This window comes from Macaca thibetana, chromosome 7 (genome assembly GCF_024542745.1).
Source record: "Macaca thibetana thibetana isolate TM-01 chromosome 7, ASM2454274v1, whole genome shotgun sequence".
In the NCBI taxonomy this organism is placed as follows: Eukaryota; Metazoa; Chordata; class Mammalia; order Primates; family Cercopithecidae; genus Macaca; species Macaca thibetana.
Genome location: NC_065584.1, coordinates 30,365,906 through 30,378,539, shown reverse-complemented (window position 1 = coordinate 30,378,539; position 12,634 = coordinate 30,365,906). Strand labels below are relative to the sequence as shown.

The 12,634-nt window shown below is 54.5% G+C and overlaps 1 protein-coding gene across 1 annotated transcript; it reads right to left on the bottom strand.

Moving 5' to 3' along the window:
• Positions 1 to 4,656: 4,656 nt before the first annotated feature.
• Positions 4,657 to 10,386, bottom strand: NGB (neuroglobin). Its single transcript, XM_050798918.1, has 4 exons — positions 9,922 to 10,386; positions 8,387 to 8,498; positions 7,638 to 7,757; positions 4,657 to 5,843 (listed from the first exon to the last, which is right to left on the bottom strand). Exons 1-4 carry the CDS (start codon positions 10,008 to 10,010, stop codon positions 5,709 to 5,711), a joined length of 456 nt encoding a protein of 151 aa, XP_050654875.1. The 5' UTR covers positions 10,011 to 10,386; the 3' UTR covers positions 4,657 to 5,708.
• Positions 10,387 to 12,634: the final 2,248 nt, after the last annotated feature.

Sequence of the window (12,634 nt, the reverse complement as noted above, 5' to 3'; positions counted from 1 at the left end):
GAAGCCTGGGGCAGCTCACTTCTGTCCTGAGGAACCTCCTTGCTGGCCGATTCCAGGTTTCTAGGTCTGCTCTATGGAAGGCCTTGGGGAGGCGAGGAGAGCCTGGTCTATGGGGAGACAGGTTCCTAGGCTTTCTCAACAGAGGCTGCTTTCAGAACATCTGCCAGGCCCTCGGCCTGGACAAGCGGCAGCCCGGCAGCTCTCAGCCTCAATTTCCAAGGTTCTCCATCTCAGCCACAAATGGGAGTCACTCTCAATGTCCAGGCCCCATCCCTAAACAAACCACAATTTCTCGGGTGGGGCCCAGTACCCTGTATTTTACAAAAGTCCCCCAGGTGATTCCAGTGTGCAGGGAGGGGTGAGTGGATAAGGAAAATAGTCCCAGCCTCAGGCACCGCATGCCCGGGGTGGCCGCAGCATCTCACCATTGCCAGCTTAGAAATGACAACTCCCTAGCTCAGGTACGCTTCTGCCATCATTATCTTCTTTTGCAATAAGTATGACTACCGTGTGGGCCCGAGGGCCACACACCAGGTGTCAGGGGGCTTCTGGCTACCTTGTCACCTTCAGCGAGGGTTCGAAGACAGTCCCTCTTCCCTCCCCTCCAAACACAGAGCCCAAGTGGTTTCCATGACCGCCTGCCCGTTTCTGTGCAATAGAACATGACAACTGCAGTCAACAAATAGGCCGACATAATGGGGTGTCAGGGAGAGACAAAGCTGGATAAGGGCGGGGGGTGCCCGGAGGCGGGGAGGGGATGCTTTGCACTAGGGGGGCCAGCACAAGCTCTGTGGGGGTGAGACATGAGAGCCAGCAAAGGGTCTGTGGGCACACATGCAGGGCCCAAAGAACCGGGCAGAGTGAGCGAGGGGAGGAGAGGGTGGGGCGAGGTTTGAGTGGGCAACGGGCTGTGCAGGCTACGCTGGGACTCCCAAGTGTCACTCATCACCCAAGAAACTCCGGGAGGATTCTGGGGAGGAGGATGACCCCCTTAGGTATTTGTTTTCCAGGTTTTTTTGTTGTTGTGGTGGTGGTGGTAAAGTACACATAATCGTATTCACCCTCTTAACCATTGATGGGTTTTTTGTTTGTTTTTTTTTGTTGTTGTTGTTGAGACAGAGTCTTGCTCTGTTGCCCAGGCTGGAGTGCAATGGCATGATCTCATTGCACTGCAACCTCCGCTTCCCAGGTTCAAGCAATTCTCCTGCCTCAGCCTCCCGAGTAGCTGGGATTACAGGCACACGCCACCACCATTTTTGTATTTTTAGTAGAGACGGGGTTTCACCATATTGGCCAGGCTGGTCTCGAACTCCTGGCTTCAAGCAATCCACCCACCTTGGCCTCCCAAAGTGCTAGGATTACAGGCGTGAGCCACCGCACCCATCCACCATCTTAACCATTTGTAACTGTCCTGTTCAGTGGCATGAAATACATTCATAATGTGCAACCATCACCACCAGCCATCCTCCACAACTCTTTATCTTGCAAAACTGAGACTGTATACTCATAAACAATAATTCCTCATTCTCTCCTCCCCATCAGCCCCTGGCAACCACTCATGTAACCCTTGTGCTGAAATGGTCACTGTCACGAGGGTGGGACAAGTAGAAGCAGAAAGCCCAGTTGGGGACAGGTGTGGTGGTGCACACCTGTAATCCCAGCACTTTGGGAGGCTGAGGTGACAGGATTACTTGGGGCCAGGAGCTTGAGACCAGCCTAGGCAACAAAGCAAGACCCTATCCCCACAAAAATTTTAAAAATTAGCTGGGGCATAGTGGCATGCACCTGGAGTCCCAGCTACTCGGGAGACTGAGGCAGGAGGATTCCTTGAACCCAGGAGTTCAAGGCTGCAGTGAGCAATGATCATGCCACCACACTTCAGCCTGAGCAACAGAGTGAGATCCTGTCTCAAAAAAAAAAAAAAAAAAAAAAAAAAAAAAAAAAAAAAAAAGCCTAGTTGGGACTGTGTCGGAGGCATGCAGGAGAGAGAATATGGTAGCTTGCACCAGGATAGGGAGTGAATAAAGAAGCAGTTAAATTTGGAACACAGGTCAAGGATTCATGGATGATTAGATGTGGGGTCTGAGGGAAAGCAGGAATGCAAGGATGACTCCCAGTTCTTTAGTGTGAAGAACTCAACAAACACTGATTTCTGAGGTGGAGAAAGCTGGGAAGAAAAAGGCCAAGGGAAACCCCAAGAGTTCCATCTTGAGTGTGTTCCGGTTGAGATGCCATGTGGGGATGTCAAGGAGGTGGCTGGATACAGGAGTCAGGCTGGAGGTGTTCATTTCAGTCATCAGCACCTGGGTGGTGATTAAAGCATGGGACTGGCTGAGACTTTGATGGGAGCAGGTGCAGGTGAGGAGGTCTGAGGGCTGAGCCAGCACAAAGATACAGGAGGAGAACCGGCAAGGAAAACCAGGAGGGACTCAAAAAGGAAGGACGGCGTCCCCAGCTCTAACCACGCTTGAGAGTAAATGTGGCGTAAAGAGGAGTAAAGTCAAAAGATGCCACGAAGCAGCTTCAGCCAAGTGGAGAATGCTGGATAGACCATTAGACAAATGACCCGCTTCTCCCACACAGCAATGGTGAGGGGAAATGGCAAGAGGGGCTGGGCCAAAGTGAATGAGTGAAGAGACACAATCAAATGCAAAGTGTGCATCCTGAGTTGAACAAACCAACTGCAGAGAGACGTCTGGGAAATCTACATGTGGATGAATGTGGGCCATCAGGGAATTGGAATTAGGTGGTGATGAGGAGATACTGTTCGTCTTGTTAGATATATTGGTGGCGTGGGTTCATATGTGAAATAAAGTGCCAGCTAGAAATTCATATGGAATAATTTACAGGTAAAAGAACATGAAGTCTTGAATTTGCTTAAAAACTCTCCAGCAAAAACAAAAAAACACAAAAAATGGTGGTGGGGGGGTGCAGTTGGGGTACACGGAGATGCCCTCATCTCTTGATTCTTGTGTATGTTAACATTTTTCCATAATAAAAAGTGTAAAACTAAAGGCATGACCAACTTTTTCAAGTGCCGCTGAGCAGGAGAGGAAGATAAGGACTAAGATGTGACCCTACATTTGGCAAGATGGGGGTGGTTGGTGACCTTGACTGTATTAGATTGAAAGTAGGGACAAAGCCTGGTTGAAGCAGGTTCCCATCCTCCCATAAGAAGTGAGGAGATGAAAATAGCAAGGAAAGACTACTCTTTAGAAGGGTTTTGCTATTGAAGGAAGTAAAGAACCAAAAGGGTAGCTGGAGAGGAAAGGAAGTGAGGGGCTGTTCTTTGTATAGGAGGGGAGATGTGAGCTGACAGAGGAGGGATGCAGGAGAGAGAGAGGGCTGAGCCCTTGAGCAGAGGAGGAGGTAAGGGATATTCTCCCCTGATACAGACACGTGTGTGCATACACACACATACACACACACACATACACACACACCAGTGCATGCCCATGCACACACGCACTCACGCCTAAGTAGAAGAGTGGCTTTCAAAAAAGGTGAAAGCACCCATGCTTAGGATGACTCAGACACAAGTCAGAGGAGGGCATCAGATCTTTCCAAAGCCAGGCCACCTCAAGAGCTGTGGACCAGACATGGACACCTGAGCCTGACCCATTAATAGGTCACGCAGCAGATGAGGCCCTGCCTCACTGGAGCCTGTAGGGCTCCAGAAAATGCTTTGGGCACCACAGAGGGCAAGGCGTTCCTAACACGCTGCAGACCCAGTGCCTGCCATCACATAGCCTGGCAGGCCTGGCATCTGAGCTTAAAGAAAACGAGGCCCCATCTGGGAGCTGGCAAGGCCCCATCTGGGAGCTGGCAAGGCCCCATGGGCATCTGCTACATTCAGTGTCAACTGAGAAACTGGAAGCCTAGGGCGAGGACAGCCAGCCCAGGCACAGGCCTTGCAGCCATGCGTGGGCTCTGGATCCGCTGCTGAGGCTGGAACACGTGGAGGTAACCCTAAACCTGCTCCTATCATGCCCACTCAACGCAGTTCCTCCTCCCTACATCCCTGGCTGGCTTTCTAGCCCACAGCCTGTGGGGTCCCAAGCCCATGACCAATGACCTGCTTCAGACCATGGATCAGTCTGGGTATGGGTTTAACTAACCCCAAAATGTATAATGGCATAAGCACAAGAGAAATTTGTCTCTTTCATATAAAATTCAAAATGGGTGATTCTGATTAATGGGCACCTTCCTCCAAGCAGCGATTCAGGGTTGGGACTCCTTTCACCTGTGGCTCTGCCATGTTTAACACGTAGCCCTCATGGTCTCTGTGAGGTCTGTATCACACCAGCAGAAGGATGACAGAGCATGGAGGAGCATGCAGGAGTTTTGGGGGACCAGGCCTGGGAGTGGCACACACATCTGCATGGTCCAGCGGCCAGAGCCCAGTCACACACCCCATCTAATTGCAAGGGTGGCTGCATGACATCCAGCTGTGTGCCCAGGAGGAAGAAGAGCTGGGTTTGTGACCGGCCAGCCAGTTTGGGCCACAGACCCCACAGATGTCTGCCACTGGCTTCCCAGAGCTTCCTCCCAGGCCTTGGCCTCCTTGACTCCATCCTCCCATCCCGCCTTGAGATCCGCTGCCCTGCAGCTTCATCTGGCACAAGCCAAGACCCAAGAAAAGACCAGGCCCGGGGGTCAGAGAGGCACACAGTACCAGTTTATTTCTCATGAGTTTATAGGATCACAGACAGCACAGAGCAAACGGTAAAAGTGCAGACGGCTGGGGTGAGGGCGAGGGCCTCCGCAGCTGCCTTCTCTCCAGCTGCCTGAGTACCGGCACACAGCGGGCAGTGAATCTGAGAAGCTGTGGCCTCACAGTCGCTGCAGGCTGAGCCAGAAAGGAGGGCCGGGGAGGTAAGACTCACTCCTGCAGGAGCGGGTTGGTGATGAAGGGCTGGGGGAACTTGGGTCTCTCTGGGATGAAGACACCCCTCCTTCCTGGCCAGTCCCCAGCCCCTCCCCACCTGGCCAGCTGGCTGGGTTCCCGCAGCAGCGGAATAGTCAGGGAGTTCCTGGCAGAAGTACTGAACGAGGGAAAGGGAATGATGCCAAAGGAAACCAACCCTGTCAGGGCATCTGCACAGCCCGCGCGACTCAGATGAGCCCTATTGAGACCCAGGTCCCCCTTCCCTTCCCTGGCAGTTCTGATTCTGCTCCCACGCCTGGGATTCCACCAAGAAGGCTAAAGCTGCCTTTCTCTTTATTTGTGAAAAGCAAGCCATCTTAGGGCAGGAAAGCAGTGAAGGGACTGGGCAAGTAAGATAGAAAGCGCTGGAAGCTCAGCCATCTCACCCCTGCCTTGGCCTGCACTCACCTGAAGAAGCAGGACAGACAGAAGAGCCCCATCCCCTCCCACCCCCATACCTTTCCAGCTCCATCCCACCTCTGCCACCAAAACATTCCTCACAGGGCCAGAGGGAGTGCCAAAAAAGTAAAAAAAAAAAAAAAAAAAGGCAGGAAAGAGGCTATTGGGGATGAGGGGACACCCAGAAGCCCCTTCCTGGAGGAAAAGCCACTCCTGCAGTTGGACTCTGGGAGACTGAGACCCAGCCCTGCCCCAGCACCTCTCCAGTGTGGCCAAGGGGACAAGGACCAAGATGCAGGGAAGCTTGGAGAGCCTGGGCTACAACAGATACAGACCAACAGACAGACACAAACAGATGGGGGCCACTGGGCAGGGTCGCCTCTTACTCGCTGTCCCAGCCTCGACTCATGGCCTGCACCACAGCCCCGTAGAGCTGGCTCCAGGCGGCCCGTGTGGCTGGTGTGAAGGCAGGGCCCAGACACTTCTCCAGCATGTAGAGCAGAGATTCACCCACTGTCTGCAGAGGCAAGAGGCACCTTGTCACTTCCAAAGGCAGGAAGGCACTGGTCCATTCCACAGGTGAGAAAACTGAGGCCTAGGGTTGATTAGGGCTCTTGGGCCTTTTTTTCCTCCTGCACGGAGTCCATGCTTCCTGAGCAGGGTCCTACCCAAATCCTTGGGTATCACATTGTGCCCACCTTTCCCTCTAAATGTGAGGCTTTATATCCTCACATTTTTCACCCCACTCTTGGTCTTGCAAACACCCCATGAGTGGGGTCAAGACATTGCCTGGGACCTCCCAGCTTAGACCAAACCAAGTCATTGCCCCCAGACTTGAGTTTCCTCATCTGCAAGGCAGCAATGATGGGGTTAAGAGTCTGGGCTCTGGAGCCAGATAGACCTGAGTGCAGATTCTGACTCCACTCTTCATCAGCTGGGTGACCTTGAGTAAGTTATGTAACCTCTCTGAGCCTCAGCTGCTTCATCAGTGATATAGGGAAAGTAGAAGCTCCACCTCCTGGGTCTGTTGGGATGATTAAATGGGATAATCCAGAAAAAGCTCTTAGCACAGCATCTGTATACAGGAAGCCTACAACGATAACAGGCCAGGCACAGTGGCTCACACCTATAATCCCAGCAGTTTAGGAGGCCGAGGTGGGCAGACCACTTGAGCCCAGGAGTTTGAGACCAGCCTGGGAAACATGGCAAAACTCCATTTCTACCAAAAACTACAAAAATTAGCTGGGCATGGTAGTGCATGCCTGTAGTCCCAGCTATGAGGGAGGCTGAGGTGGGAGGATCACTTGAGCCTGGGAAGTTGAGGCTGCAGTGAGCTATGATCACATCACTGCACTCCAGCCTGGGTGACAGAGCAAGATTCTGTCCCCAAAATAAATAAGTAAATAAATAAATAAATAAAGATAATGGCTTTCATTTGCTATTATTACTCATAATAAAATAAGGTTTATTTATCTCACAAATATTAACTGAATATCCACAGTAGCCCTGGTAGATCAGGCATTGTGCTGGTGCTGGGGATGGAGAGGAGGACAAGACCAACACAGCTCCTTCCTCAAGGTGCTCACCATCTGGCAAGGTGACTGGACTGTTTGGTAGACTGTCATATCAGTTGCCCCCAATGGGCCACACCTCAAGGATTCATGCCCTTGACTAGGGTCCTCCCACATTGACACTGGGCTTATCCATGTGAGTGGCTTTGGTCAGTGGGACATTAGCAAGAGTGATGCAAGCAGAGGCTTTATAGGCGCTTGCACACTGGGGCCTGTCCTCTAAAAACTCCCTCTCAGAACTCAGCTTCCATTCTATAAAGAAGCTCAGCTAGACTAGTGAATGACAACAAACCGCAGGGACAGAGCTCAAAGGCTGACAGGCCTTGGACATTCTAGCCTCAGTTGAACTCCCAGCTAAACACAACACACAAGTAACTCCAGTTACACCATGCAGAGCAGAAGAGCTGCCCAGCTGAGCCCAGCCATGAGAAATCGGAAAGCATTGTCATAGTTCTAGGGTTGTTTGATACACAGCACTAGGAAATTGAGCAGACCAGCTAATCCCAAAGGCTCCTTAACTTTTATGGTTTTAAAAGAAGCCATATCAGAAAAGAGAACTTGGAAGCTCAGAGAGGTCAAGCCCATGTCAGGGCCACACAGCAGGTAACAGATGCAGGCCCACAGCCCTGGTTATCTAAGGATATGGGAATGGGAGACAGAACAGGTGGCTAGGGGAATCTGGGAGAGAGAAGTGGCCCCAGGCCAGGAGCTCTGGAGAGAGTCAGAGCTCCTTTACCCACCGAGAAGGAGCTGAGCTTCACACCCACTGCCCGGTGCTTCCTGCCCAGGCTGGCAAGGTACTCCTCCAGTGAGGACAGGTCTTCCACATTGGTCACCGCAGCATCAATCACGAGCATCACCTGCCAAGGCCAAGGCAGCAGTGAAACAGAGAGGCTAAAGCAGCCACATCTTCTCACAATCACAGCCCAAGGCATGAGGGTCCCAAAGCAAGAGAGGCCAGCAGGACCCTCAGTTTCCAGGATCAGGGGTCAAAGGCAGCCTGTGTCTACTACATATAGGGGGCACATGATACATGGTGGCCAAACTACTAATGTTACACCCATGAAGGAAGCCTCTCTCCTCTGAGGAATTCACGTCTCTAAACACGCCTACTGGAGAGTGTTGTCTGCCGGGACAAGGAGAAACTGAGGCCCTTTGAGAATCATGAGATTCTAAGAAAATCTCAGCCTGTTTTTCATAGGCAGATGGTTCCCAATGATGAGGATCTGTGCTAACACAACCTATGGGAGCCAGGGGACAAAGGCAATGACAGAGGCTGGGACCAGCTCTCTGAACACAGGGTAGGGAAAGAGGCTGATTTTGATGTCCCAGACCAATCCAGTCCAGAGGGAAAGGAGCTGATACCCTGCTTGGGGGAACAGGAGGGGAGTAAAACTAGGCCTGGGGCAGAAAGTCATTTTCCCCATTCTCCACCAGGGAGGTGCTTTGCTGGATCCCAGAGGTCACAGAAGCTCTGCCTTCCTCTCACCTTCCTGATGTGGTCCAGGAACTCAGGTGAGGAGAGACAGTCCTCTGGGCTGGAGAACTGGCGGCAGTTGTACTGGAAGAGGGGCAGCAGGTCAGGCTCCAGGGCAAACAGCCTGTGGGGGTGAGGCCCAGGTGTTAGCCCTGAGGTGTGAGCCCCTGCAAGCCCCAGCAAGCCTGGCTGTCCTGCAGTCAGAGAGCGGGGGTGCCGAGCCGGGTCTCAGCTGCAAACCACAGCAGACTCTCCCACCTGGCACTGCTCCCTAGCCAGCTTTGGTAGTGCCCTCCTCCTCACACCTACTGGCTCTGGGCAGCATCCTAGAAAGGGCAAATGTGTCCCAGGGCCTCTGGCACGCAGGAGCCCCTCGATGAATAGCTGAAGGGTGTGATTTGGGACAGGAAGATGTCCCCAAACAGGAAACCTGGAGTTACATTGTGTGGAGAGCGCTCGCTCGCTCGCTCTCTCTCTCTCCCCCCCCACTCCCCCCCCCACCCCCGTGCTGAGTACTTTCCGTGTGCTTAACTTTTAACTGTATTCCTCACCATCCTAAGCAGTGGGTACAACTGTTACCCCAGTTTTACAGAGGAGAAAACAGAAGCCCGGCGAGGCTAGAACTCGTCTAAAGTCACACAGCTTGGATGTAGTGGAGCCACAGCGGGTGCCCGAGAAAAAAGTGAGCTGGGGGAGTCTGGAGGCAGAAGCAGAGGCTCTCCTTGGCATTTGGGAAGTCTCACCGGGTAACTGAATTTTTTCCCCTTTTGTATTGGGGGCGGTTTTGCGGAAACCTGGGCAGAAGTTCTGGGCTGCCCGAGGGTGCCAAGGATTGGGAACACCACGGTGAGGAAAGCAGTGCTAGGTTGTTGATGGCGGAGGGGTTACCGAGACGGCGAGCTGAGGTTGGAGACTGGCCTTCCCTTCCGCCCGGGGCCTGTGCACCCGCCTGTGCACCCCCCAACCCTTCTCCCCTGCGGTGAGGCTCCCGCATCTGTCACCCCTTCCCCGGCGGCTCTCTGGCTCTTTCCTAGGAAAGGTTTGTCTTGTTGATTGTCAGGAATCCACACACCTGGAGCCAGACAGCTCACACATGGGCGCAGGAGCTCGCCCCGCACACCTCCCCTCCCCGGCCCTCGGGGCACCCCGGCCCTCGGGGCACCCCAGTACCCTGATACCTGCAGCGGGGTGCACCCCTGCAGTCACACGCAGGAGGCACAAGGCGGGGTGGAGGCCCCGCGCGGGGACGGAGGTCCACCCGGCCAGATGTGTGGAGATCCGCGGGAGGAGACCCCGCCCGGCCCGGTGAGCCCCGCTGGGAGCCGGGTGTGCGGAGCTGGTTGGCAACAGGCGCCCACGGTTGAGAGAGAGGCAGAGGGGCTGTGCCATCCGTCGCCGCGCCCCGCTCCTCTGGCGCACATCTGGCAGCCGCCCCAGAGCCCCGGCAGCGGCCAGTTTTCCCTCCTTCGGGGCCGGTCCTGCCGCGTGACCCCTTTCCCGCCGAGGCAGCCTCCACCCGCACCCCCGGGCGCTTGGGCCGCCCTCACCTGGCGAACAGGACGGTGCCGTGCTCCAGCGGGCTGCGGCTCACCGCCCGCCAGCTCTGCCGGATCAGCTCGGGCTCTGGGCGCTCCATGCTGTCCCGGGGACGCGGGGCGCGGGGCGCGGGGCTGGGACCCTCGGGGCTCGGAAGCCGTCACCTCACATGCCGCGCCATCTCCTCCGCGACGGGCCCCTCCGCCCCCCGTACGCCCCCCGTACGGCCCCCGTGCCTCCGCCCGGCGGGGGCCGCAGCCGCTGCTTCCCTGGCGCGGGAGAGAAGAGGCGCACGGCCAGCCGTAGGTGGAGGCACCCCAGCTGTGCTTCCGGGGACCCCGCTCGGCCGCTGCGCCCGGCGCCCCGCAGCCGCGAGAGCCGCCCCGCCCCGCGACGCCCGGGCTGGGCGCTTTAAAGCCGCCGCGGTCCCCGCCCCCTCCAGGCCAGCAAGGCGCGCGCTCCCTCCGCCAGCCGCTCTGGCCAGCGACGACCTGGTGGCCTGCGAAAGGCCCGGCCTGCAGAACGTAACAGACATCGCTGAGGCTCTCCAGGCCTCAGTTTCTCCTCCCGAGCCCCGAGGGCACTGTGTTGAATTTGGTCGCCTCAGGTAGGCGCTGCGTGCGCCCCCTCTCCACAGGCCCCTCAACTCACGCATTGCTGGAGGCATTTGAGTTTGCCACCCACCTGGCCTGCAGGTCAGGCCTCGGAGGCGGCCTAGGGGCCTAGTTCTCGGTCTGACTAGGGCACCAGCACACGTTGGGGACCACCAGGGCTTTCAGCCGTAGGGACAGGGCCAAGACCACAGCCATTCCCAGCCAGGCCTGGGTTTTTCTGAGACTCCATCTTTAGAAATCCCTGAGATCAGGTTCTAATCCCAGCTCTGCTTGGCCAGGGTGGAAACTTAATTCTAGCTCTGCTTGGCCAGGGTGGAATCTTGAGGGAGTTCAGCTCCAACATTCTACCATTCCATGATTTAATTTTAATTTTAATTTTTCACCTCTCCCCTCCCTGGGCCCTCCCCACTTCCATGATTTTTAATCTTTTTTTTTTTTTTTTTTTTTTTTTTAATGGAAGTACTGTTTAATTTTTCAGTAGAAGTTCAGATGATAGAATCCATGCTCCTCACTCAGGGTGTGCAGTTGGCCAACTGTCAATTAGAACTAAACTTTTCTGTTTCAAAGCAGAAGTTCCTCAGACCCCAGCCCAGTGCTGGTGACCCAGGTTAGGGAGGGCAAGCCCATTTCGCCTTTATTTCTCTCTCATTATTCCCTCAGGGGTCTCCAAGCTTATATCCTCTGTCTGTCCACACCTCTCTGGGCCTGTTTCCTCGGTTGTGCAGCAAGGGGGTTGGGTGGCGAGGCCTCTGGGGCCTTTTAGTCCACCTCCTTTGGGTCCATGGATAGAAGGTGGGTATTCCCGAGTCCCCGGTTATGAACAGCTGGGGCTCCATGCCCAGCCCTGTGTTAGACATGGAGTGGTGAGTCCTGGTCTTGAAAATGTCTCCTTCTGGCCCTGAATCAGAACTGAGTGCCTCAGCAGAACTCTTCTTTCCTGCTCCCAGCCATGCCCCAGGAAACCACGTAGCTGTTCTCCCTCTTCCAAGGACTCAGGAGTTTGTGGTATCCCCTATTCTATTTCCCATTTCCTCACAAATCTCTGGGCTGGAGCAGGAGAGCAAGGCTGTAAGGCAGCCTGGAAATGCTGGTGTCCTAAGGTCCAGGAGGTCTCCAAGCAAGAGCACAAAGGGATGGGGGTTGAAGGGACAAGACGTGATTAGACTTCCAGCTTGGGGTCTTGTGGACCTGCAGCCAGGTGCAACAGGTCACAGGGCAAGGCCATGTGTCACTGGTGAGCTTCACTCTTCAGTGCCCAGATGCTCAGTGCTCTGTGCAGGCCACCTGGCTGGTCTAAGATACTCCACTCTACCCAGCTTGCGCATCTTGCCAGCAGTCTACACTTAGGACCCATCTTGTTTCCTCTCTCCTCTGGCCACAGTCTGGAGTCTGATGAGGTAGTGGGGGTTAATGGACCTAGCTAGTAAGTGGAGTCAGCACTCAAACCATGGCTTCACTCTTTGTCTTCCTAGAGCCAGGAGATACGTGCTAAGTAAGACACGCCAAGGTAAGTGCACTCTATCCCTGGTTCCTTCAAGAAAGGCCTGAGAATCTGAATGGGCCTAAGCGACGAGAGTGATGTATTCCCCCCACCAGGAGACCAAGGGTCTGAGCCCACATTTGAGGGGCTCGGTAAAAGTCACAGGAGTCTCCTCCCTGTGGGTCATCCGCCCAGGAGGTAAGAACCTAGAGGAGAGTTCAAGTACTGTCCCAGAGCCAGTGCTGGTCACTGAGGTCCATGTATCATTAATAATACAGAGCTGGCATTTATGTCTAGACACTGTTCTGGGCACCTTACTTCATTTCCTCTTTTCATCCTCACAATAACTCTACGAAGTAGGTGCTATTTATCATACCCTCGTTTTACAGCTCAGGAAACAGAGGCAAAGAGGTTAAATAACTAGCCCAAGGTCACATAGGTAATAAGCAGTGGGGCCAGGATTTGACCTCAGGTCTCTCTGGCCCATCCTGTAGGCCTCCATGCCTCCCTTGCTTTAATGGGCTGTGGCCAAGAGCCCCACCATAGTTCGGACCAAGCCATGGTCACCAGGTCTGGGTCAGCAGTGTGCTGGAGCCAGCATTTATATGGCTTTCAAGAACCAACTGTACG